The sequence below is a fragment of the Nuphar pumila genome, chromosome 13, assembly GCF_984573655.1.
Source record: "Nuphar pumila chromosome 13, dmNupPumi1.hap1.1, whole genome shotgun sequence".
NCBI classification, from domain to species: Eukaryota; Viridiplantae; Streptophyta; class Magnoliopsida; order Nymphaeales; family Nymphaeaceae; genus Nuphar; species Nuphar pumila.
This window is the reverse complement of record NC_143261.1, coordinates 54,024,069-54,044,538: the sequence shown is the minus strand read 5'-3', so window position 1 is coordinate 54,044,538 and position 20,470 is coordinate 54,024,069. Positions and strand designations below refer to the sequence as shown.

At 38.8% G+C, this 20,470-nt stretch overlaps 1 protein-coding gene across 1 annotated transcript; it reads left to right on the top strand.

The window, feature by feature from the left end:
* The first annotated feature begins 1,966 nt into the window (after positions 1-1,966).
* LOC149818427 (sugar transporter ERD6-like 4) lies at positions 1,967-8,733 on the top strand. The gene is made up of 19 exons (XM_089984348.1): positions 1,967-2,031; positions 2,401-2,829; positions 2,917-2,979; positions 3,063-3,152; positions 3,266-3,325; positions 3,420-3,485; positions 3,570-3,635; positions 3,723-3,798; positions 4,116-4,180; positions 4,265-4,357; positions 4,564-4,644; positions 4,741-4,825; positions 5,511-5,557; positions 5,662-5,724; positions 5,816-5,875; positions 5,992-6,057; positions 6,162-6,221; positions 8,087-8,201; positions 8,282-8,733. Exons 2-19 carry the CDS (start codon positions 2,617-2,619, stop codon positions 8,392-8,394), a joined length of 1,482 nt encoding a protein of 493 aa, XP_089840474.1. The 5' UTR covers positions 1,967-2,031; positions 2,401-2,616; the 3' UTR covers positions 8,395-8,733.
* The last annotated feature ends 11,737 nt before the right edge of the window (positions 8,734-20,470 follow it).

Sequence of the window (20,470 nt, the reverse complement as noted above, 5' to 3'; positions counted from 1 at the left end):
TCTACAAATGAGAGTAGCTTTCTTATTCAAACGAGAATCAGAATCACAAGGAGCCTCATATGATTCTAATTCATGACTCAAAATGAAATTTGATTTGGAATCATATGTGGCCCAACAAACCAAACTTACATGAGAGAAGAGAGTTCTCAAGAATTGATTTTAGTCCTTAGTCGTTACACTATAAGATTTAAGGAGTTACACAATACCAAGGGACACTGTCATTTCTATGGTAGTTGAAGAACATGGCAACGATGAACATGAAGCCTCTCATTTTTATTGGGATTCATCTTCAATTGCACTTCCTCTATAATCTTATGTGAAAAATCAAGGAGTAGGTGAGTCTGCTCGCAGCTGCAACAAGGACCTAAACATGTTCGACGAGAAAAGCCAAGCCAGAAACTTGCAAATCAGATCATGAATGCATTGGTTGGGAGAATGCGGCAAGCTTCAAAGAGAACAATCCCATCACCGGCATGAAAAAGGCCTGCAACATCGACACACAGTCAAGTTAGGGTTGTTAAGTCACCTAAGAAAGTTGCAATGGATGCAGTAGTGGAGCAACATACAGGCCAGGGTGCCCACCCTGACCCGAATGCTGTGCCCCCTCAACTCTCTCTCTCTCTCTCTCTCTCTCTCTATATATATATATATATATATATATATATATACACTCTCACACACATATTTGGATTTCTAGCTCCACTTTTTTTTTTTTATATTCAAGCTGCGAGATAAAGGCTCCTGCTCCCCACCTTAACCAACGATAGACATGACCTACTGAAGCTTATCAAACATTTGGTTCACAGTATGCATAAAATTCAGTTGAAATCTCTGTTGATGCCTCTTCCTCCCTACACCCCCTTGCTCTGCTAATCCAGTCCCTTCGGTTGCAATGAATCCAAACTTGTTGGCGAGTCCTTTGCACCATTGGTAGGAGTTCTTATAGAACTAGGTTTTTTGGGTTCATCTGGTCTGCGCTAAACATGCTATATCTCACCGCAAGAAAGTGGCCTGTGCTTTTCGCCCTCCCTTTGATCCGTAGCTAGTTGTATGTCATGCATATATATATATATATATATTATGTATATTATCTATAAAACTATAGTTATATGTGAATTAATAATATTATATATTAAAATATTATAAAAAATATATGATATATAATATATTGATAACATACTATAAAATATACATGGTATATATATATTTATATAAAATATAAACTTAACAGGACCCGGCCGAGTCACTGAAGGACAAGCCCACTGAAGGACGAGCCGATTGATGAGTCACCGGGTTTTAAAACCATGGCTTCAAGTAGTTTTATTAATAGAGGCACTTTGTTGATGTTGAAAGTTCAAAATTACAACATCGCACACCCCACCAAACACCTCTATGTTCATCAGAACGTGACTCGTGTTAAAAACATTAACATAATATTAAAAAATTAATTTATGTTATAAAAAATAGCTTATTCAGTCAGTATCGTATCAATTTTCTGGTGATACCATACGCACCTAAACATGAAGAAAAGAAAGAAAGAAAAACAAATTAACTTAAATATCATTCTCCATAAAGGGGGCCCACAGTATTGATAAGGCTCTTGTGTTGGACCCTGAGATAATCTAGCGCCCGGCTGTTGAGATCCTTCATTAGGTGGTTGAGGAGAAGTTTAACACCTTTGGAATTACAGCCACAGGGACCATTTCAGGAGAGTCACCTGGGAAGGAAAATATTCATGGTTCCTAATTAAAACAGAAGTCAAGGAGAGCAATTATGATTGTGAATGTGTAAAACCAAGGTTAATAAGGGGTTAGATTAGAGTCTTTTGTTTTCAACAAGTCCAGTTTTGTGTACATGGAGTATAGATAGGTCCTTCTTTCTCTTTTTATGTTTTCTTGATAACCGTAGAAAAATCACCTTACCCAATTCACTACAAATAAGCAAGATACTTTCCAGTTTTGTGTACAAGTCTCTCTCTCTGAACAAAGAACTTCCAATTCTCTTTGCAAGGAATCCTTGCCATACAGAGAGGTAGGCAAGTTGTTAGTGGGTTCCTTTTCTTTTATATTTTCGTGTTTGGCTTTTTCTGATCCCGCGTTTTTTCTGTATTTAATCTGTTTTACCATTGCTTGTTCTATATTTGATCTGTTTCGGATATTTTCATTCTCTGTTTTACTTCTCTTTATTCAATCTGGTGTGAGAGAGTACTTCTCTTTATTCAATATGGAGAGAGAGAGAGAGAGAGAGAGAGAGAGAGAGAGAGAGAGAGAGAGAGATCGCTGTGTTTTGCTTCATGCTTGCAGAGGAGTATGTTAAATGTGAATGCCTCAGTGCAGCTAATAGTTGATGAACAAAGCATTTGATGGATACCACCTAATAATTCGGTGGTCTAATTTGCAGGACTCTACCCATTTTCTAAGGGAGAAGAGGGAAAGAGAAAACAAAGTCAACAAAGAAAAATAAAATTCACAGGGGATTCTTTTATTCTTTTGCTTTTGGCTTGGCAGATTGTTTTTGGTTTCCCGTCTTGCTTAATGCTGATCCCTGTTTCTTGGGTGTAGTCCGAAAGTAATAGAATAGCACCTAGGAACTGTATCTGTCATTACCGTCATAATCATGAGCTACAGGGATGGTGGGGATAGCAATGGTGGGAGTAGCAATGATCTTAGGAAGCCATTCCTCCACACGGGAAGCTGGTACAGATTGGGATCAAGGCAGTCCATCATGATGGAAGGCCTTGATTCCTCTGCAATTATCAGGAATAGCTCCATCTCCGTCATCTTTTGCACGCTGATTGTCGCCTTGGGCCCAATCCAGTATGGCTTCACTGTAAGTTGCGCTCATTAGAAAGCCTTTAGCCTCTGTTTCTATCTCTATCTACCAAGAGTCTTCTTTTCTAATGTTTGTGATCTTCAGTCGGGATATTCGTCGCCTACCGAATCCACCATCATTAAAGATCTTGGCTTGACCACCTCACAGGTAAAAGAATGCAACCACATTCTTTGATTTCTCCTTTTTTTTTCATGTTAAGTGAGAAATCTGACGTGAATGGTGGAAGGTAGTTCTCCTTGTTTGGTTCTCTTTCAAATGTTGGGGCCATGGTTGGGGCTATGGCAAGTGGTCAGATTGCAGAGTACATTGGGCGTAAAGGGGTAAGGATTTCTGGCTTTGTTTTGCTGATTAGGATTGGTATCTAAAGTTTAATTGTTTGTATTAATGTTTCATTGCTTGTGTTTTGATGATTGCTTTTTTTTTCTTGTTACAGTCGCTCATGATCGCTTCCATTCCCAACATAATTGGATGGCTAGTCATATCCTTTGCCAAAGTTAGTCTTCATCTATTTTCGCCAATTCTGGTTTCTTCTTCTTCTTTTCTTTGAGTTCTGCAATCATGATAGTTCTTTCATATATCTTATGTAGGATTCATCTTTCCTGTATATGGGTAGGTTGTTAGATGGATTTGGTGTAGGAATCATCTCATACACGGTGAGGACCTCTTCTTGGTTGCTTTTTGAGATGCATAATCACATTAGTTGTATTCTTGTGTTTAATATCTATGCTGCATTCTAGGTGCCTGTATATATAGCAGAGATAGCTCCACAGAATATGCGAGGAGCCCTTGGATCCGTGTATCAGGTAGTTTTGATTGCCATTACAACGCTAGGTTATTCACCTAGATGTTTTAAATTCCACAAATTGATTCTTTAGCACTGTTTTTGGCAGTTGGCAATCACTTCTGGCATAGTGATTGCTTATTTTTTGGGATTGTTTGTGCAGTGGAGAATACTTGCAGTGCTAGGTGAGACTGTGAGAGTTCTTGATATTTAATCATTTTCATTTGACATGCAATAGTGAAATGTCTCTTTGGAAGATTTTTGGTTTGTGTAATTTTTTGTATGGAGGTAGTTCTATAAAAATTGCGAGAAGGTTGCCATTCACATCTCCAGAAGCAACAAGCAAAAGGAAAAGAAGCTTTTGGAATTGGAAAATTCAAGCTCAATTATTACTGGAAAATATGATTTAAACAAATTTTCATCTCTAATCTGGCGTATTATGACTCTATTAAGGTAACTCAAAACACTTGTAGCAAACCTGATTTTGTAACATGATTGACAGGTATCTTACCCTGTACGATATTAATTCCTGGTTTATTCTTCATCCCTGAATCTCCTAGATGGTTGGTGAGTTTCATTGTCTACTACTAGATTGTAAAGATCTTTCTTTTTAGGAGGTTTTCTAATGCATTATCCCATGTGGATTTCCAGGCAAAGATGGGATTGATAGAAGATTTTGAGGTTTCATTGCAAGTTCTACGTGGATTTGAGACCGATATTTCCCTTGAAGTGAATGACATCAAGGTGCTGCCATATTCTATCACAATGACCTTTTGTTGCTTCTTTTTTCTTATCCTTGTTTTGCCCAACAGTCTCCGACTTGTCAACTTGTATTATACCTGTAGGTGTTTGATTTTGGTTTTAATGTACATGTTTGAAGATTAATATGCTGCAAGTTCTTTTTATTCTTCAAACTTGCCAGTATTTTCTCAGTTGATCACTTTGTGCAGAGAACTGTGGCCACAAGCAGCAGAAAAACCACTATTAGATTTGCTGAACTCAAGCGGAGAAAATACTATATGCCTTTAATGGTAGTTGGCACATCTGATGCATGGGGTTTTTTGTTTTCTTTTTCCACTGCATGACATGATTGCATTCTTGATGATCCCCATGTGGTTATGTTGCAGATTGGAACTGGATTGCTATTCCTGCAACAGTTGAGTGGAATAAATGGGATTCTTTTCTACTCCAGTGACATGTTTGAAGCTGCTGGTGAGCAATCTAAGAACTTTTTTCCTAGCTGGAACGGATGTGCGCCTTAGACTCTAAGCCTCTAACCAACTTTTAGATAACCTTTGTGAAGATATGAGGCTTGGGCTTCTCTACCATCTATGCTGAGTGGTTATAAGTGCATTGTCTTCTGTGCATGCACATGCCCGAGTTATGGCATGCATGTGCATGATAGTGTTTTGTTCTCATTTTTTTTCTAATGACATCTCGATTATGTTCTGTTTTCTCTGGCATGTATAAATTTGATGCTTTATCCTACATTGTCTACCATCTTGGGTTATTCAGGCTTTTGTATGACCAACATTTTGAGCAAAACTTTTTCTATCCTACAACTTTTCTTAGGCTGTAAATACCATATCCATCAGTTAAATAGATGTGCTTTCACTTGAACATGATATGGTATCAAAAAGATTGAATTGAATCCTTAGGTGACTTCAAACAACCTTACATTACCTTCTCTGCTCATATTTTACTTGGGCAAAAGAGGATTATATGCACTTTTTATTTCCTCTGGTTAAATTAACTTCTCAGCATTCCCTTAGTTGATCAATTCTTTTCTGTGTCACTGTCTTTGCCAATCTTGCCATACGCATGTAAGTCATGGCAATGAATATTCAACAAATCTAACATTACATAGGTCTACTAAGCTGCTAGTTATTTCTTGCAGGAGTTTCATCTAGTGATGTTGCAACACTTGGGGTTGGGGCTATCCAGGTCGCACTTTTATACTACTGGGAGATAACCTCTAGTTAACTTGAGACTCCGAACAAATGTACAGCTTTAAGAATTTCTATCTAATCTGATTGATATGGTTTTAGGTTGTTATGTCGATTGTTGTTATATGGTTAGCAGACAAAGCAGGCCGCAGAATGCTGCTGATTGTGAGTACTTATTGAAAAATTTGCTCGGACTTTTCCCTGACTCACAATAAATTTTGTGTCACAAGTTTCTAACGTATATTTCTTCGTATAGATATCTACCATTGGAATGACCATAAGCCTTCTCCTTGTCTCAGTTGCATTTTATATTAAGGTCTGTCATGCATTTCTATGAACAAAATGCAATTTGCTTTTCCTTTCTCTTCTTATTCTTTTCATCTTCTATCTATAGCATAATTATTATACTTTTTTTTTAATTTTGGAGCCCAGGATAATGTGACAGAGAATTCCCGCTATTATAATGTGATGAGTGTTTTGTCTTTGGTTGGCCTTATGGTATGCATTCAAGTTTTAAATTTTTATAGATGGTGATTTTATGTTCTTTCACTCTTCACTTGAATGAGTTTAGACATTTATTTTGCATATTTCTTCATTTTCAGGCGTTTGTTTTATTCTTCTGTCTTGGAATGGGACCAATTCCATGGTTGATAATGTCTGAGGTACCACTTTCGATAAATCTTTTGCTTTAAATGATTTTAATAGTTTAAATGCTAAGCCTCTTTGGCATCTTTATTTGATATAAAAAGCTCAGGGTTCAAGATAGCATGATGGTTCTTAAATGTGTCTCCTCTTCCAAATCACAATTTAAAATGAAGCAGTATCTTGCTCTCAGTTGAGAAAATGCATATCTAGATAATCAGTAGGTTCAGTGAGGTTGTATCGTGGAAATGTAGATGTAGTCAGATATTGGTTTGACCTATTTGTGTTACATTTGATAAAAGAAAAATGGCAGTGAGAAAAAGGAAAGAAATGAAAAAATCAGGAATATAAGAGCAAGGCACAGAACTGGAAAGCAAAAGAAGAGAACAAAAAGCGATTTATCGAAATAAGTCATAGGAAATTTTCATTGGCAAATCAAAGGCAGATGATACAAAAAATTTGTGTTAAAAGAAGAGTCATGGCAATAGAAACCGCTGATTCAACAGTTGCAGTGCAATGTTATGACTGTCGAAAGCTAAAAATGTCCACCACTAAGGAGATTATGCAGGGCAAGTAGCACAACCTTTTGAATCACTGCAAGGGCAATCTGTAGCACCACACTGGGCTGTTTTCCTTAGCTTCACATCTATGGTTTTCTAACTTCAAACTAGGAAGAGAATGAAACTTAATTCTCATTCAATAATCAAATTTTATTCTCATCCTTAACTATTTATATAGCTGGTTACATGACTCTCACCTTTGGTTTTTTTAATCCTATTACAAACCAAATGCTAAGTTTGATTTTTGAATTCAATTACAAATAGGGGTGGCAAAATCTGACCCGACCCACCAACCCGCTTCTTAGCCGGGTTAGGGTTTGGCTTAAACGGGTTCGTGTCGTAAACGGGTCGACCCGCCTAACCCGTTTATTAAATGGGTCATGTTCGTGTTAGGGGGTATGCCAACCCGTTTAATAAATGGGTTAGGCGGGCCGGTCAACCCGTTTACACGAACCCGTCAACCCTGGTTTGCGCCTGTGCGGTTATTGTGTCTATGTTATCGGGTCGACCCGTTTAATAAACGGGTCGCCATGTCGTGTAATCGTGTTCGGCGGGCGGGTCAACCCGTTTACATGAACCTGTCAACCCTGGTGTGCGCCTGTGCGGTTATCGTGTCTATGTTATCGGGTTGACCCGTTTAATAAACAGGTATAAACGGGTCGCTGTGTCGTGTCGACCCGACCTGTTTATTAAACGGGTTAACCGTGTCGTGTCGGGTTACCCATTTAATAAATGGGTCGTGTTCGTGTTTGCCACATCCGAACCGTTTAATAAACGGGTCGTGTTCGTGTTTGCCACATCCGACCCGTTTAATAAACGGGTCGTGTTCGTGTTGAGGTATTCTGACCCGCCAACCCGTCGACCCGACCCGATTGCCACCCCTAATTACAAACCAAGTGCTAATATTTGAAAAACCTCTCAAAAATTTAAACAAGAACTGAAACTAAAAATAATAACTAAATCTTGACAACCATTGGCGAATTAGAGCGAAAGCTATTAATTTGGAAATAAAACTAAGTAGACTGAGAACAACTCAGAACCGAAAGCTAGATACATTATGCTTTAAACTATTCTGCAAACTTGTCTCTAGTCCAAAGTGAATCTCATGTAGCATCATGAACATCTGTCTAAAGGTATCTTGGAGCTATCTAGGCATGGCTCCCGTTACTTCATTTATTCTAGAACTTTGAGCAAGACAAGAAGCACCAAGTTATTTTTATGACATTACTATTTCAGTTATATGATTATATGTATATGTTTTTCTTCTCAATTTTTGTGTGCTATTGTTTAGCTCATTATATGTTATTTCTCCTGTATTGTGTCAGATAATGCCTGTGAATATAAGGAGTCTTGCTGGAAGTACAGCTACGATGGTCAACTGGCTGATGGCGTGGGTGGTTACAATGACTGCCGACTTGCTTCTAACCTGGAGCGCTGGAGGTCTCTCTCTCTCTCTCTCTCTCTCTCTCTCTCTCTCTCTCTCTCTCTCTCTCATTTCGAAGTGTTGTTGCTCACTACAGGGACCTTTACCATTTACACTGTCATCAGTGCCTTCACTCTGCTGTTCGTTATATTCTTTGTGCCTGAGACCATGGGACGATCTTTGGAAGAAATAGAGTCTTCATTTAGATAACGCTGAGATGGAACAATCCTCTTTCTCTTCTAATGGTTGCCTGCTTGTCAGATTGTGAGGGGTGCCTGCATCAATTCCTGTTAGCAGCTTATGTTCACCATTGAAGTCTCCGGCTTGCAGTCGTTATGTTTATGCCATTTTCTCTATTGTTATTCCATTATCTTGTTTTGTTCTCCTTTTTGGTATCCGTTCGCTGTGGACAATATAATACCGTCAAATGCATGTATCGTCTGCATATGGGTCCACAACTTCTGTATTTGTGTTTTTTATATTGATTTTTGTGGTCTGTTGTATGTTTTACATTGTTCCAAATTAAGGAGACTCATATTTTTCGGAAAATAGTGTATGTTGCTTTAATTATGAGATTTGTAGTTTAGTTTCAACATGCTTGCCTATGAAATAGTCGCTTACTTGCCATTGACGTATTTGTTAATATATATATATATATATATAGCTAAGTCAACCTTGGTTGACTTGGACCAGTTGTTGGACTGCAAATCTAGCCATTGGACTGGGTCCAAATTTAGCTGTTGGGTCCAACCACTAGTCAAACTAGCCATTGTACCTAGTTGAACAGTTAGTGTGGTCTCCCATTTCCTCTCCTTTAATCTCTCTCTTCTCCCTTCTTTTCTCTATAAATACGTGCGGGTGTGCTTTTGTAAGGTGAGAGAGTGATGAGTAGTTTATGTAAGAAGACAAGTTCTTGGATTATAACCAAAAGAGGCTTCAAATGGCTTCAACCAAAATATTGAAAAAGTGCATCCAATAATACCCAAAAAAGGGTATTCAATAAAGAGAGAAAAAAGGATTTATTGAATGGGTAAAACACTCTTACAAAAAGTCATAATTTACAATGGAGAGTAGCCACATATTTATAATACATAAAGGAGACATCAAGAGGGAGTCATTGGGAGTCCAATGACTCTCTAGTACACTTTGCTTTTTGACTTTGGTCAAAAAGCAAAGAGTCTAAAAAAGGTCTAAAAATAAAAACTAAAAGAACTATCCTAACTAGTTTCTAACTATAATACATAACTTAAGTAAAAAAATTAAAAAGGAATGATATTACATTTTTAACACTTCCCCTCAAACTTATAGTTAAATAACCGAAAGTTTGTTTAAGAGAAAGTAAAATCGATGAGTGGCGAGAGGTTTAGTAAAGAAATCTACCAGTTGATATTATGAAAAAAATATAAAGAAGATCAATGGTGCCATGTAGAAATTCCTCTCACACGTAGTGATAATCCATTTCAATATACTTGGTGCATTCGTGGAATATCCGATTGCTGACAATATAAATAAAACTTTTGTTGTTGCAGCATATGCTCCTGTACTTTCAACACCCATGTCATGAAGCAAGTGCCTTATCCAGACTACTTCCATAGTAGTTATAGTCATCGCCCTGTACTCGGCTTTTGTTGAAGAGAGAGAGACTTTTTGTTGCTTCTTGTACTTCCATAAAATCAATGATTCACCTAAAAATATATAAAAACCCATAGTTGAGTGTCGATAATTGGGATCACCTCCCCAAACTGCATCAGTATAAGTAGTTAAATCTAAGGAAGAAGAAGTAGACAAAAAAAATATTCAAAAAATAGAAGTTTTGATATATCTAATAATCTGTAAAATAGCTCTCATATGGACAGTGGTAGGAGCATACTGAAATTAGCTTGTTGTGTGAACGACATGCGCAATGTCAGGTCTTGTAATGAAAAGATATGATAGTGCCCCGACAAGTTGTGTGTAAGGTGTTGAATTTTCAAGTGGTTCTCCATCATCATTCTTCATTTTGACATTTACAACTTCGAGAGTGTCAACGTGTCTTTCATCTGAGATACCCTACCTGGCAACAATATCTAAAGCAAATTTAGATTGAGTTAGAAAATAGCCTCTATAGGAGTACACAACTTCTATGCCAAGAAAGAATTTTAAAAAACCCAAATCATTCATTTCAAAGTATGTTTTGAGAAACTTTTTAATATTGCTAACTATCTATTTAGCACTTTCAGTGATGATCATGTCGTCAACATAGAAAAAAAGAATAATAATACCTACATCCGATTTCTTAACAAACAAAGTTGTGTTAGTAAGACAAGATTGAAAACCAAAATCAAGTATAACCTGACTAAACTTATCATCTAAGAGTTTTTTCTTTACGAATATTTGATACCAAGTGGTGGGTCCATGTATACTTCTTCAGCCAGGCTTTCATTGAGAAATACATTTTTGATATTCATTTGATAAATATGTCATTTCTTTACAAAAGTAAGAGCTATTAAGATCCAAACTGTGTTCATCCTAGCGATCGGGATAAAAGTTTCTTCATAGTCTATTCTATATTCTTGGAAATAGCTTTTGGCAACTAATCGGGCTTTAAATCTTTCAAGAGTGCCATCATTCTTGGTTTTAACTTTGTACATCCATCGACAGCCAATAGGTTTTTTGTCTTATGGAATGTCTTGAATAGTCCAAGTATTTGCCTTTTCTAAGGCTTCTAATTATGTTGTCATAGTTTTAACCCATTCGGGTTGTTCTTTAACTATAGCATAGTTAGAAAGGTTTTCGTAAGAGTGTATTAAGGCAATGTAGGCTTGATACTTTGGTGAAAAAGACTCATAGGCCACAAAATTTTTTGAAACTTTTGACACTCTAAATGACTTTCTATTTTTGGTTTTGTTCTTTAATATATTTTTTCAAAGCACATGTTTTTTCTAAGTTTCCCAGCCTAGAATATTGATTGCAATCTTAATTACCATCAACTGATTTTGTACTTATCATATTATTTTGATCATCTTGACTTTCATCAATGTCACCTTCATTAATTTTTGGAACTAAGTCCAACAAGAAAGAATAGTCATCTATTTTTGTAGGATTCTTACTTTCAAAAGAACTTTTCTTTTCTAAGAAGGACATATTTCTTGATACATATAATTTTTTAGTTTTAAGGTTAAAACACCTATAGCCTTTTTTATGACTCGCATACCCTAAGAAGGCACAATGAATAGCTCGTGAAGAGAGTTTATTATTTTTATCTGTAAAAACAAAACATTTGCACCCAAAGACCCTCAACCTAAAATAATATGAAATTTGCTTAAAAAGTTTTTCAACAGAAGAAATATTGTTTAATGAGAAAGATGACATCCTGTTAATAAAATAAACTGCAGTTAAAGTGGCTTCGGCACAAAAGGTTTTTGGTACTTGATGTATAATGAGTAAAGTTCTTGTTGTTTCTATAATATGCATATGTTTTCTTTCTGCTAAACTATTTTGTTGAGGAGTATAAGAGCATGATTTTTTTATGTATAATATCATATAGATTAAAATAATCTTTAATTTTTTTTGATAAAAACTCTCCCCTTAATCAGTGCAAAATATTGAAATATCATTCTTAAATTGATTTTTGACTATATTGTGAAATATTTGAAAATATGAGAAAACTTTGAATTTATGTTTAAGAAAACAAACCTAAGTATGTCTTGTAAAGTTATCTCCGAAAATTACATAATATATAAAACCACTTTTTGATACAATAGGTGTGTTTCCCTAAACATCCGAATGTACTAACTCAAGTGGTCGAGAAGAAACATAAGTTCTTTCTTTAAAATGTAGTCTTTTCATTTTTTTAAGAATATATTTTTCACATGTAAAAGCTTCAAAATTATAAAACTTTTCCATCTTTGGAAAAAACTAAATCTTGGATATACTAGGATGACAAGTCTCATGTGCCATAGATCCAAGTCTATTTTCTAAATATTACAACATAATGTATTCTTGGGTATTTTCAAAAAATTTATGTAGTACAAGCCTCCTTCTCTATGGCCTTTCCCAATCAACTTCCCTGACTGGTGATCCTGCACTCGACAATCACGAGAGGAGAAAGAAACATTATACCCATGGTTAGTTAATTGAGAGACAAATAAAAGATTTAGGTTGAGTTTAAGAACATATCTAATTTACGGAATACAAAATCTTTTTGAGTTTTGAAAAATATTTTCAAAATTTTTTATTACTTTGATTTCAAGAGATGTTCCATCCGCGGTAAAAACATTTGACCCACTTAGTTATGTCATTTGGATAACATATTTATGTTTGGTGTCATATGAAAAGAAGCACCTGAGTCAAGAAGCCAAAGAGATTTACCGAGATCAGAAATTCCAATGAAAGAAACAACGGCTTTGTTGGATGAGGATGCTCCTTTGAGAAGTGGTTGAAGTGCCTACACCAATTGTGCTAGAAATATGCTTCCAATAGATGACTCACTTGAATCTTGTGGGGATTTGACCGTAGCGACCTTCTTTTCATAGGATTTCTTCAATTTTGGATGGTAAGTCTTTACATGTCCCTGTTCTCAGCAATAGTAACAAATGATTTTTCTTTTTTCCAATTTATTTTCTTATTTTTCATCATTTGTCCTCCTATAGTGTGGAGGTTTGTATGTACAAACATGATTTTTTGGTGTAGATACGGCTATAATCGAGTCATCATCACTCATAGAGATTCTTTTCTTGAGCCTATTCTCTTTCATACTTAACTCTTCTATTGTGTCTTCTATGGAAGAAACCTTTCCTCGATGAAGAAGAACAAATTTGGTTGATTCAAACTCTGATCTTAACCCATTAATAAATTGAAAGAAGTGCACCGCATTCATTTGATTTTGGCAGAGTTCTATATCTTGTGGACAATGCCACTTTGGTTTAAGGAGAGTCAATTCTTTCCATAACTCAGACAAGCTATTATAGTATTCTCTAATACTCTTGTCCCCTTGAACTATATTGCGAACTTTGTCTTGAAGGTTGCATACATGTGCAATGTCTTTAAGAAAATACATTATCTTAAGGTAGTCCCAAGCATCTATTCAAATTTTGCAAGGCTTGAACATTTTTTTATGTCAACACTACTTATGAGCCAAGACATAATCTTTGCATGTCCCATCCTCCATTCTTTCTACTTTTTTTCGTAAGTGGTAATGGCTTTGTTTTTTTCAACCTCCATAAGAGGTATTTTTTTCTATCCTTCTACTTTTGTAAAAATTAGTTTAGGTTCCAAATCAGTTTCATCGACTAATCTCCATAACCCCTTTTCCCATATGAGGTGCTTCATTATTGAAGGCCATTTAACATAGTTAGAATCATTAAACTTGACGGGTTTAATGGTGACATTATCATTGTCATCTATTTTACAAGTTTTTTTAGAAAAGAAAAAAGTAAAGAGAGACTAGAGATAGAAAAAAAGAAAATAAAGGATAATAAGTACTCCACCACTGATAGTGAGGACAAGTGCTCCTCCAAGTTCTTTACACGATCCCGATTTTGAAAGAAACTTCACTAATTTTTTGAAAATTTGAGTGGCACATTTCCCGATGCACCAAAAATAAACTTAGCTTGATTACCAAACTTTGATACCATGTAAGAAGACAAGTTCTTGGATTATTACCATAAGAAACTTCAAATGGCTTTAACCAAAATACCGAAAAACGAACACTCACAAGAACCACAAGGGTTCATACAATAATACCCAAAAAAGGGGTACTTAATAAAGAGAGAAAAAAGGATTTATTGAATGAGTAAAACACCCTTACAAAAAGTCATACTTTAGAATGAGTAGCCACACATTTATAATACATAAATGAGACATAAAGAGGGAGTAGTTGGGAGTCCAACGACTCTCTATTACACTTTGCTTTTTGACTTTGGTCAAAAAGCAAAGAGTCTAAAAAGGTTTAAACATAAAAACTAAAAGAACTATCCAAACTAGTTTCTAACTAGAATACATAACTAAAGTGAAAAAACTAATAAAGAATTATATTACATTATGATATTACATTTTTAATAGTTTAGGCTTATGAGGGTGAGTGTTTTGTAGTGAGGTTATTTTGTATTTTTTATTTTCTTATGTATTTTTTAATTTCATCCTTAATGAAATTATTCATTCATAATACTTGTGTTCTTTTTTATTTTTTATGGCGAGCTTTTATTTAAATACATTATATTTTGGCTCTTGGTGTTCATTTTGGAGTGCATTGAGACCTGTGTCATTTCGTATGTGTGTGCTTTTATTGTTTACGGGATAATGAATATTTGAAACATGAAAGCTGCAAAAGTCTTGATGGATGTGGTAGGAAAACTTAGCTGGTCTACTAGAATTACTAACTCTACTTTCTTTGTTGCCTGTGAATTGGATGATGTTTTCTTAAATTACCTTTCTAGAGTTTGTTTAAAGTTGGAGGAATTGATGAGGGATGAATTTGACACACGTAGTGGATGAAAGATGCTTTTGGATCGGACTGTCCACATCTTAGGCTCATCCAAGGTCCAATACCAGTAGGCTGGTAAATGAGCCAAACAAACCAAGCTTTGACTGTTCGGGCTCGACTCCTTAAGGGTATATCCCTGCTCGAGTTCAGCTCATGAGATGAGCCAAGCCCAAGCTCATTATGAGCTGAGCTGTACGGGCCGAGCACTAGCTGGCTTGTTTAAAAAAAAGTTTTTAAGTACTTTTTTAAAGCTTGATAATGTATAAGATATATATAATACATGTATAAAATATATTCAATATGCATATTGAGAAGTGCTTCAGTCATCAAAAAGTTGCAGAAACTAAACTTGCTGTAATATTGTTGGAGTTACCATATAAAAAAAACACATCAAAAGGTCTATATATTGGCCCATAATAACAGTCATCTCCTTTATTAAGATTACACAATCTCCAGCCAACTCTGCTTGGTGTTTTCATATATCAGTCTTCCTAACCAAGTAATCTTTATGCAGACATAGCAACTCCATGTAGTTCTTACTTTTCTTGTTTACTGGACAAAGAGACAAATTTATAGAACTTAATTAAACAGCTCCAACTCACAATTTGCCCAAAAAAATGGATCAATCTTAACTCTTTCAAGGTGCAGAAGCCGAACGTCATTGATGCCATTCTCTTTGTCGAAGACAAAAGAACAAAACTGTTCACCTGACAGCATAAGAAGAAATGTAATTTAGTTTCTGGTGTAGTATAATCTAGATAAATACATGCCTTTCAGATGTACATGAAACCAATGTTCTTTTAAAACATATTGGTGTCAATGATGAGTTTACAGAGACTAGGACAACCACCAAGCAGAGTTGGAACTTCTAGCTGGTGTGGTTGCTCTATGGACGTGCGAATCCTGAGCTCTTCTGGTTTGATAAATTTAGCATGTTGAGTTGTGGCTTTCGACTTACCAAGATGCTTGAAATTAAATACCAAGAGAAGAGCAGTTAATAGCACAGAAACACCAACTATTAACAAGATGGTTGAGTTTATGCAGAAAAAAGCAAGTTGGTCCAATTCTTGTGAAATGGTATAAGCCTTATATAGTGAAATGGTATAAGCCATATGAAGGTCATGGTTTGATGGCAATAGGGCATGCAATCAATACTAAAACATAAAGCAAATAGTACTGCAAACATGATCATTAATTCCTATGAATCAACAAACATGATCATATGTATTTGACTGTTGAGCTTATTCACTGCTAAACTAGGTCAGAACTGTAATAACCAGACGAAAAAAAAAAGTAAACTTGGATTCAAGTCAGATCCAGACCCGGACCTGACCCGGTCCCAATAGAGGCACCGCCTCCCGTGTCTTTTGAAGACAGCGAGGCAGGGGTTTCAAAGAGAACCCCCGCCCCCTTCTTCCTCTCTCGTTCCTTCTCCCTGATACCTCACCACACTCTCTCCTATCTACCTCTCATGTCTCTGTCTCATGACGGCCGGGCGCCGACGATGGAAGTCGCCGGCCACCACTTTCTCCCCTTCTCTCCCCTCTACTTCGTCTCTCTCTCGTTGTCGCCTGCGATTGGAGACGCTGATGATCGAAGCCGACAGGCGGCCTCCGAGCTCTGACGATCATGCCAACAACCTTCACCAGTGATAACCCTTGCCGGCAACCCACCGCCACCGCCTTCCTCTCCGGCGACCCCCAGGTACGCACCCACCTCCCCTCTTCTTTTCTTTTCCTTTCGCCTCCTCTTTTTTTTCTCTATGAGGGGTCGACCGACAGGGGGGGCAGAGCCCCCTGCCGTCGCCTCTCATCGGTAGAGGGTTACCCCTTGCCTTTCTAGGGATCGACCGACAGGAGGGTTGAGCCCCCTGTCGTCGCCTGTCGTTGGCAGGAGGACTTCCCCCCTGCTTCTCTTTTTGGGATCGGCCGATAGGGGGGCTGAGCCCCCTGACGTCGGCAGGGGGACTTCCCCCCTGCTTTTCTCTCTTTGGGTCGACTGACAGGAGGGCAGAGCCCCCTGTCGTCGCCTCTCGTTGGTAGGGGGACTCCCCCCTTGCCTCTCGCGTTGGGTCTCCCCAAAGGGTGGTGCTGAGCACCCCTCGCTGTCTCCTCTCTTCTTCGTCTCCCTCGAACCTCCTGCTCTCGGATCGGTGGACTAGAGCCACCATCGTGGTGGCTCTGGATCTGCTAGGGAGGGAGGTGTTGAGCACCTCCCCTCGGTTGTTTTCCCCTTTTTCCCTTTTGGCAGGTGGCAGGGCTGCCGCCTGCATCACCTCCTCTGTCTGGCAGAGGGCTCCCAGGGGAGGGCCCCTGGGTGGCCCTTGTGCCTTGGTCGGCAGGGTGGCAAGGCCCTCTGCCTGCCTCTCATTTAGGCAGGTCGTCGGCAGAGGTCAAGCCCGTGCCACCTTCCTGAGTCTTGGAACGACGACAGGGGCCGAGCCCTGTCGCCGTCTCCCCCTTCTTTCTTGTTTGGTGGACAGGGGTAGAGCCCCTTCCAGCTCCCGGTGTTCGAACGGGTCGGCAGGGGCTAGTCCCTGCGTTTTGGTTGGCAGGGAGTGTTCGATCCCTCCCTGCCTATGTCCTATGTAGGGGAGGGTTCCACCCCCCTCTGCTTTCGTAATATCCAGGAGGAGGGGTCGAGCCCCCTCCTCGGTCCCTTGATGTTGGGGGAGGGGTCGAGCCCCTCCCTGCTTGTCTTTTATACAGGGGGAGGGGTCGAGCCCCTCCCTGCTTGTTTATTACGCAGGAAAGGGGTCAACCCTCTCCCTGTGTCTGTGTTTCGCTGGGAAGGGGCCGAGACCCCCCTTCCTCCCTCTATTGTTCAAGGGAGGGCCGAACCCTCCCTATGTTCTGTTTCTACTTGACAAACAGGGGCTCATCCCTTGTCTTTGTTTCTTTTTGTAGGATGGAAAAGGGTCATTGCCACTACCCTTTTGCAGAGATGGCAGAGGACCGAGTCCCCTAGCCCTCTTTGTATATTCGGCAGGCAGGGGCGAAGCCCTCTGCCTCCCCCTTAGTTGCTTGTAGGGAAGGGCCTCGCCTCCTTGCTCTCTTGGCAGGCAGGGCGAAGCCTCCCTTGTTGTCTTCTTCAGGCAGGGGTGCAACCCCTTGCCTCCCTATTTCTCACTGATAGCAGGGGCTCACAACCCCTGCCCCTGCTTCTTGTGCTTATAGCAGGTGCGCAAGGGCACGATGCCCCTGCCCCTGCTTCCCTTACGTCAGGACGACAACAGTGCCTCTGACCTTCTATTTTTGGTATTAGCTTGCTAAGATCGTTACTTTTGCAGTTCATGCAACGAATCTTGCTCGCGCTGCACGACCTGAGCCGTCCATCGCTTACACTCGCAGACCCCAACAAGCTTGCAACTCTTAAAGGTAGGAAAAGATTGCACAGAAGACTTGGACAATTAAATTAAGTTTAATTAACTAAAAAGAACAATCAAATAAATATATATGCATATATATTATATATTTATACGAGTACATATTTAACTCAAGGACGTGGTTTCGTGATCCATGTCCTTTACTTTGCCATTGTGCATCGTGCAAAGGTTTTGCATTGCACTCCTACTTACAGTCCTTTACTTTGTCGTCGTGCATCATGTAAAGGTTTTGCGTTGCACTCCTGCTTACAGTCCTTTACTTTGCCATCGTGCATCGCGCAAAGGTTTTGCATTGCACTCCTGCTTACAGTCCTTTACTTTGCCGTCGCGCATCACGCAAAGGTTCTGCATTGCACTCCTGCTTACAGTCTTTACTTTGCCGTCGCGCTTTGTGCCCAGGCTCTTGCTTTTGCATATGTGTTGTTACTGCCTTGCTATTGCAGATAACGCTCATGTTTTCGCTCATTGTATACGCATTTGAGGCATCCTCGTGGAGGATGCAAGAGACATCTACCACTCTCCCTCTTGCGACAAGAGTTCAGTCAGGAGCGAGTGATACATCCTCGTCTAAGGAGAGGGATACCTTGCAAGGATCCTGACTCTTCGAGTATGCAGTCCTGTAGACGAGTTGGGGTTCGAGCGAACTACTTAGCAGGGGTTCTGTTGAGAAACCTGTATCCCATCTATCGAGGCCGATATCGAGTCATGCGAGACATGTAGATACCCCGATAGCGGATGAGATTCTAGGAAATCACATGCATAATGTTGGCACAAGGTACTGCTGTTTCAAAAGATAAAGAATGTCAAAAGTAAAGTTGATAAACATTATATCTTTGTGAAGCACTTCTGTTGAGGCTTCTATTGAGGAGCTATACCCCTTTCATCCTAGAGTACTTGTAGTCATGCATGACACGTCTAGTACTGCGATGATCGGATGAGAAAGTTGTGCGACCTCGAACAATGCTAAATGCATAATGCTGTAATCACATAAATGGACTCACATTCGCCTTCACAGGCAAGATGCTTGAGTGGTTTAAAGACCACAACATATGATGGGTCGTAGTTAAGCAACCCCTAACCCACCCATTCGCTTCTGGTTGTTCTGTCAAGGGAGAGGATAGAGCGATACAAAACTCCAATGGACAGGTTGTTAACAACCACCCCACGGGCAATGATCCGGTCTCCCCAATCATTGGAGTTAAGGGAAAAGGGGCTACAATAGTTAGCTCAACACTTCTACAGAAGTTGGATGCATCTGTGGCACTACTTATCAGCCTTTGGGAAATCCTCTCTCGGCTAAAGCCGTCCCCTTTGAAGTGGACTCAACTAGCTATTCGGGTTATTAAAAATACATAGAATAACAAATGCCCGAACTAGTCTCAGTTGTTTCTACGTTTTTCCTGTTCGTACTCGCAGGCCAGTAATATCGAAACATAAAGTTTGTTCACACTGATTGATTGCTCGCTTGCTCGATAATTTAGTATGCTACTCATTGAGCTATGCATGCCTGTTAAGGCATTACTCTATTTGGTTAAACTGCTTACACAGTTCTTTGCTGAGTAATAACTAGCTTCTCATACTAGTTAAGTGCTTATAATAATAGTATTATGCCAGTTGCTACATATTAGCATGCGACTTGCTTTACCCCTTGGTCGAACTGCTTGGTGCTTGTTGTAATGTAGCACTTGTTGGCTTGTATTTCTTATAATTAATGTGATTGCATACAGCTCATAATCTACAAATTAGTTGCAACTATGATTGATGTGGTCACTTGTCTTATAAGCTGCTTACATATTGTGATATAACTGCTGCCGTATGATTGCTTATCGTGTATAGCTTATGAATGGCTTGCGATGCAAGGGTTTATGCCTTACGATTAATTTAATTACTTACTGATGAACTGAGTCATATTATGATAATTGTATGTATTACGAGCATTGCTATGAGTGCTTGTCTTATTCAGTCATTTTGTTTGGCTGTCAGATAGAGTTAGTTACTCTTCGCCTATAGAATCAACTGGGTTGCCATATCTGCGTGTTCTCATATGTCGTTTACGCATGCTTTGAGGTCCTATTTGAGGATTGTGATAGTGGCTATCTAGCCTAAGAGCGATCATTTATGTTGATGCGTGTATCACAATGATTTTCATTGGATATGACATTTGTTGGGGACCGACTTCCCAAACGATTCTCTGTGAGAATGTACATTGTCCACGAACAGGTAGCCGCAAAGCCGGTGAACTCCTGTGAGGAAGTGTATGGTCCAAGACCAGGTATACCCTCTAGGGCGGAAATTCTTTGTCAGGTCGTATATCTCTTGGACCGAGCGATCAGATGTGGATCTTGTGTTTTTGCTTACCATCAAATGTTATGGTGAGCTGTGATGATCTTCTGAGATTGTTTGGGATAGCCACTTATGAATCTATAGTTTTAACTTTC

Excerpts from the sequence above, each read along its gene's own strand:
- LOC149818427 (XM_089984348.1), top strand. The coding sequence starts at position 2,617 with ATGAGCTACAGGGATGGTGGGGATAGCAATGGTGGGAGTAGCAATGAT. Across the intron at positions 2,980-3,062 it reads TTGGCTTGACCACCTCACAG|TTCTCCTTGTTTGGTTCTCT; the intron begins GTAAAAGAATGC and ends GGTGGAAGGTAG. Across the intron at positions 3,486-3,569 it reads TAGGAATCATCTCATACACG|GTGCCTGTATATATAGCAGA; the intron begins GTGAGGACCTCT and ends GCTGCATTCTAG.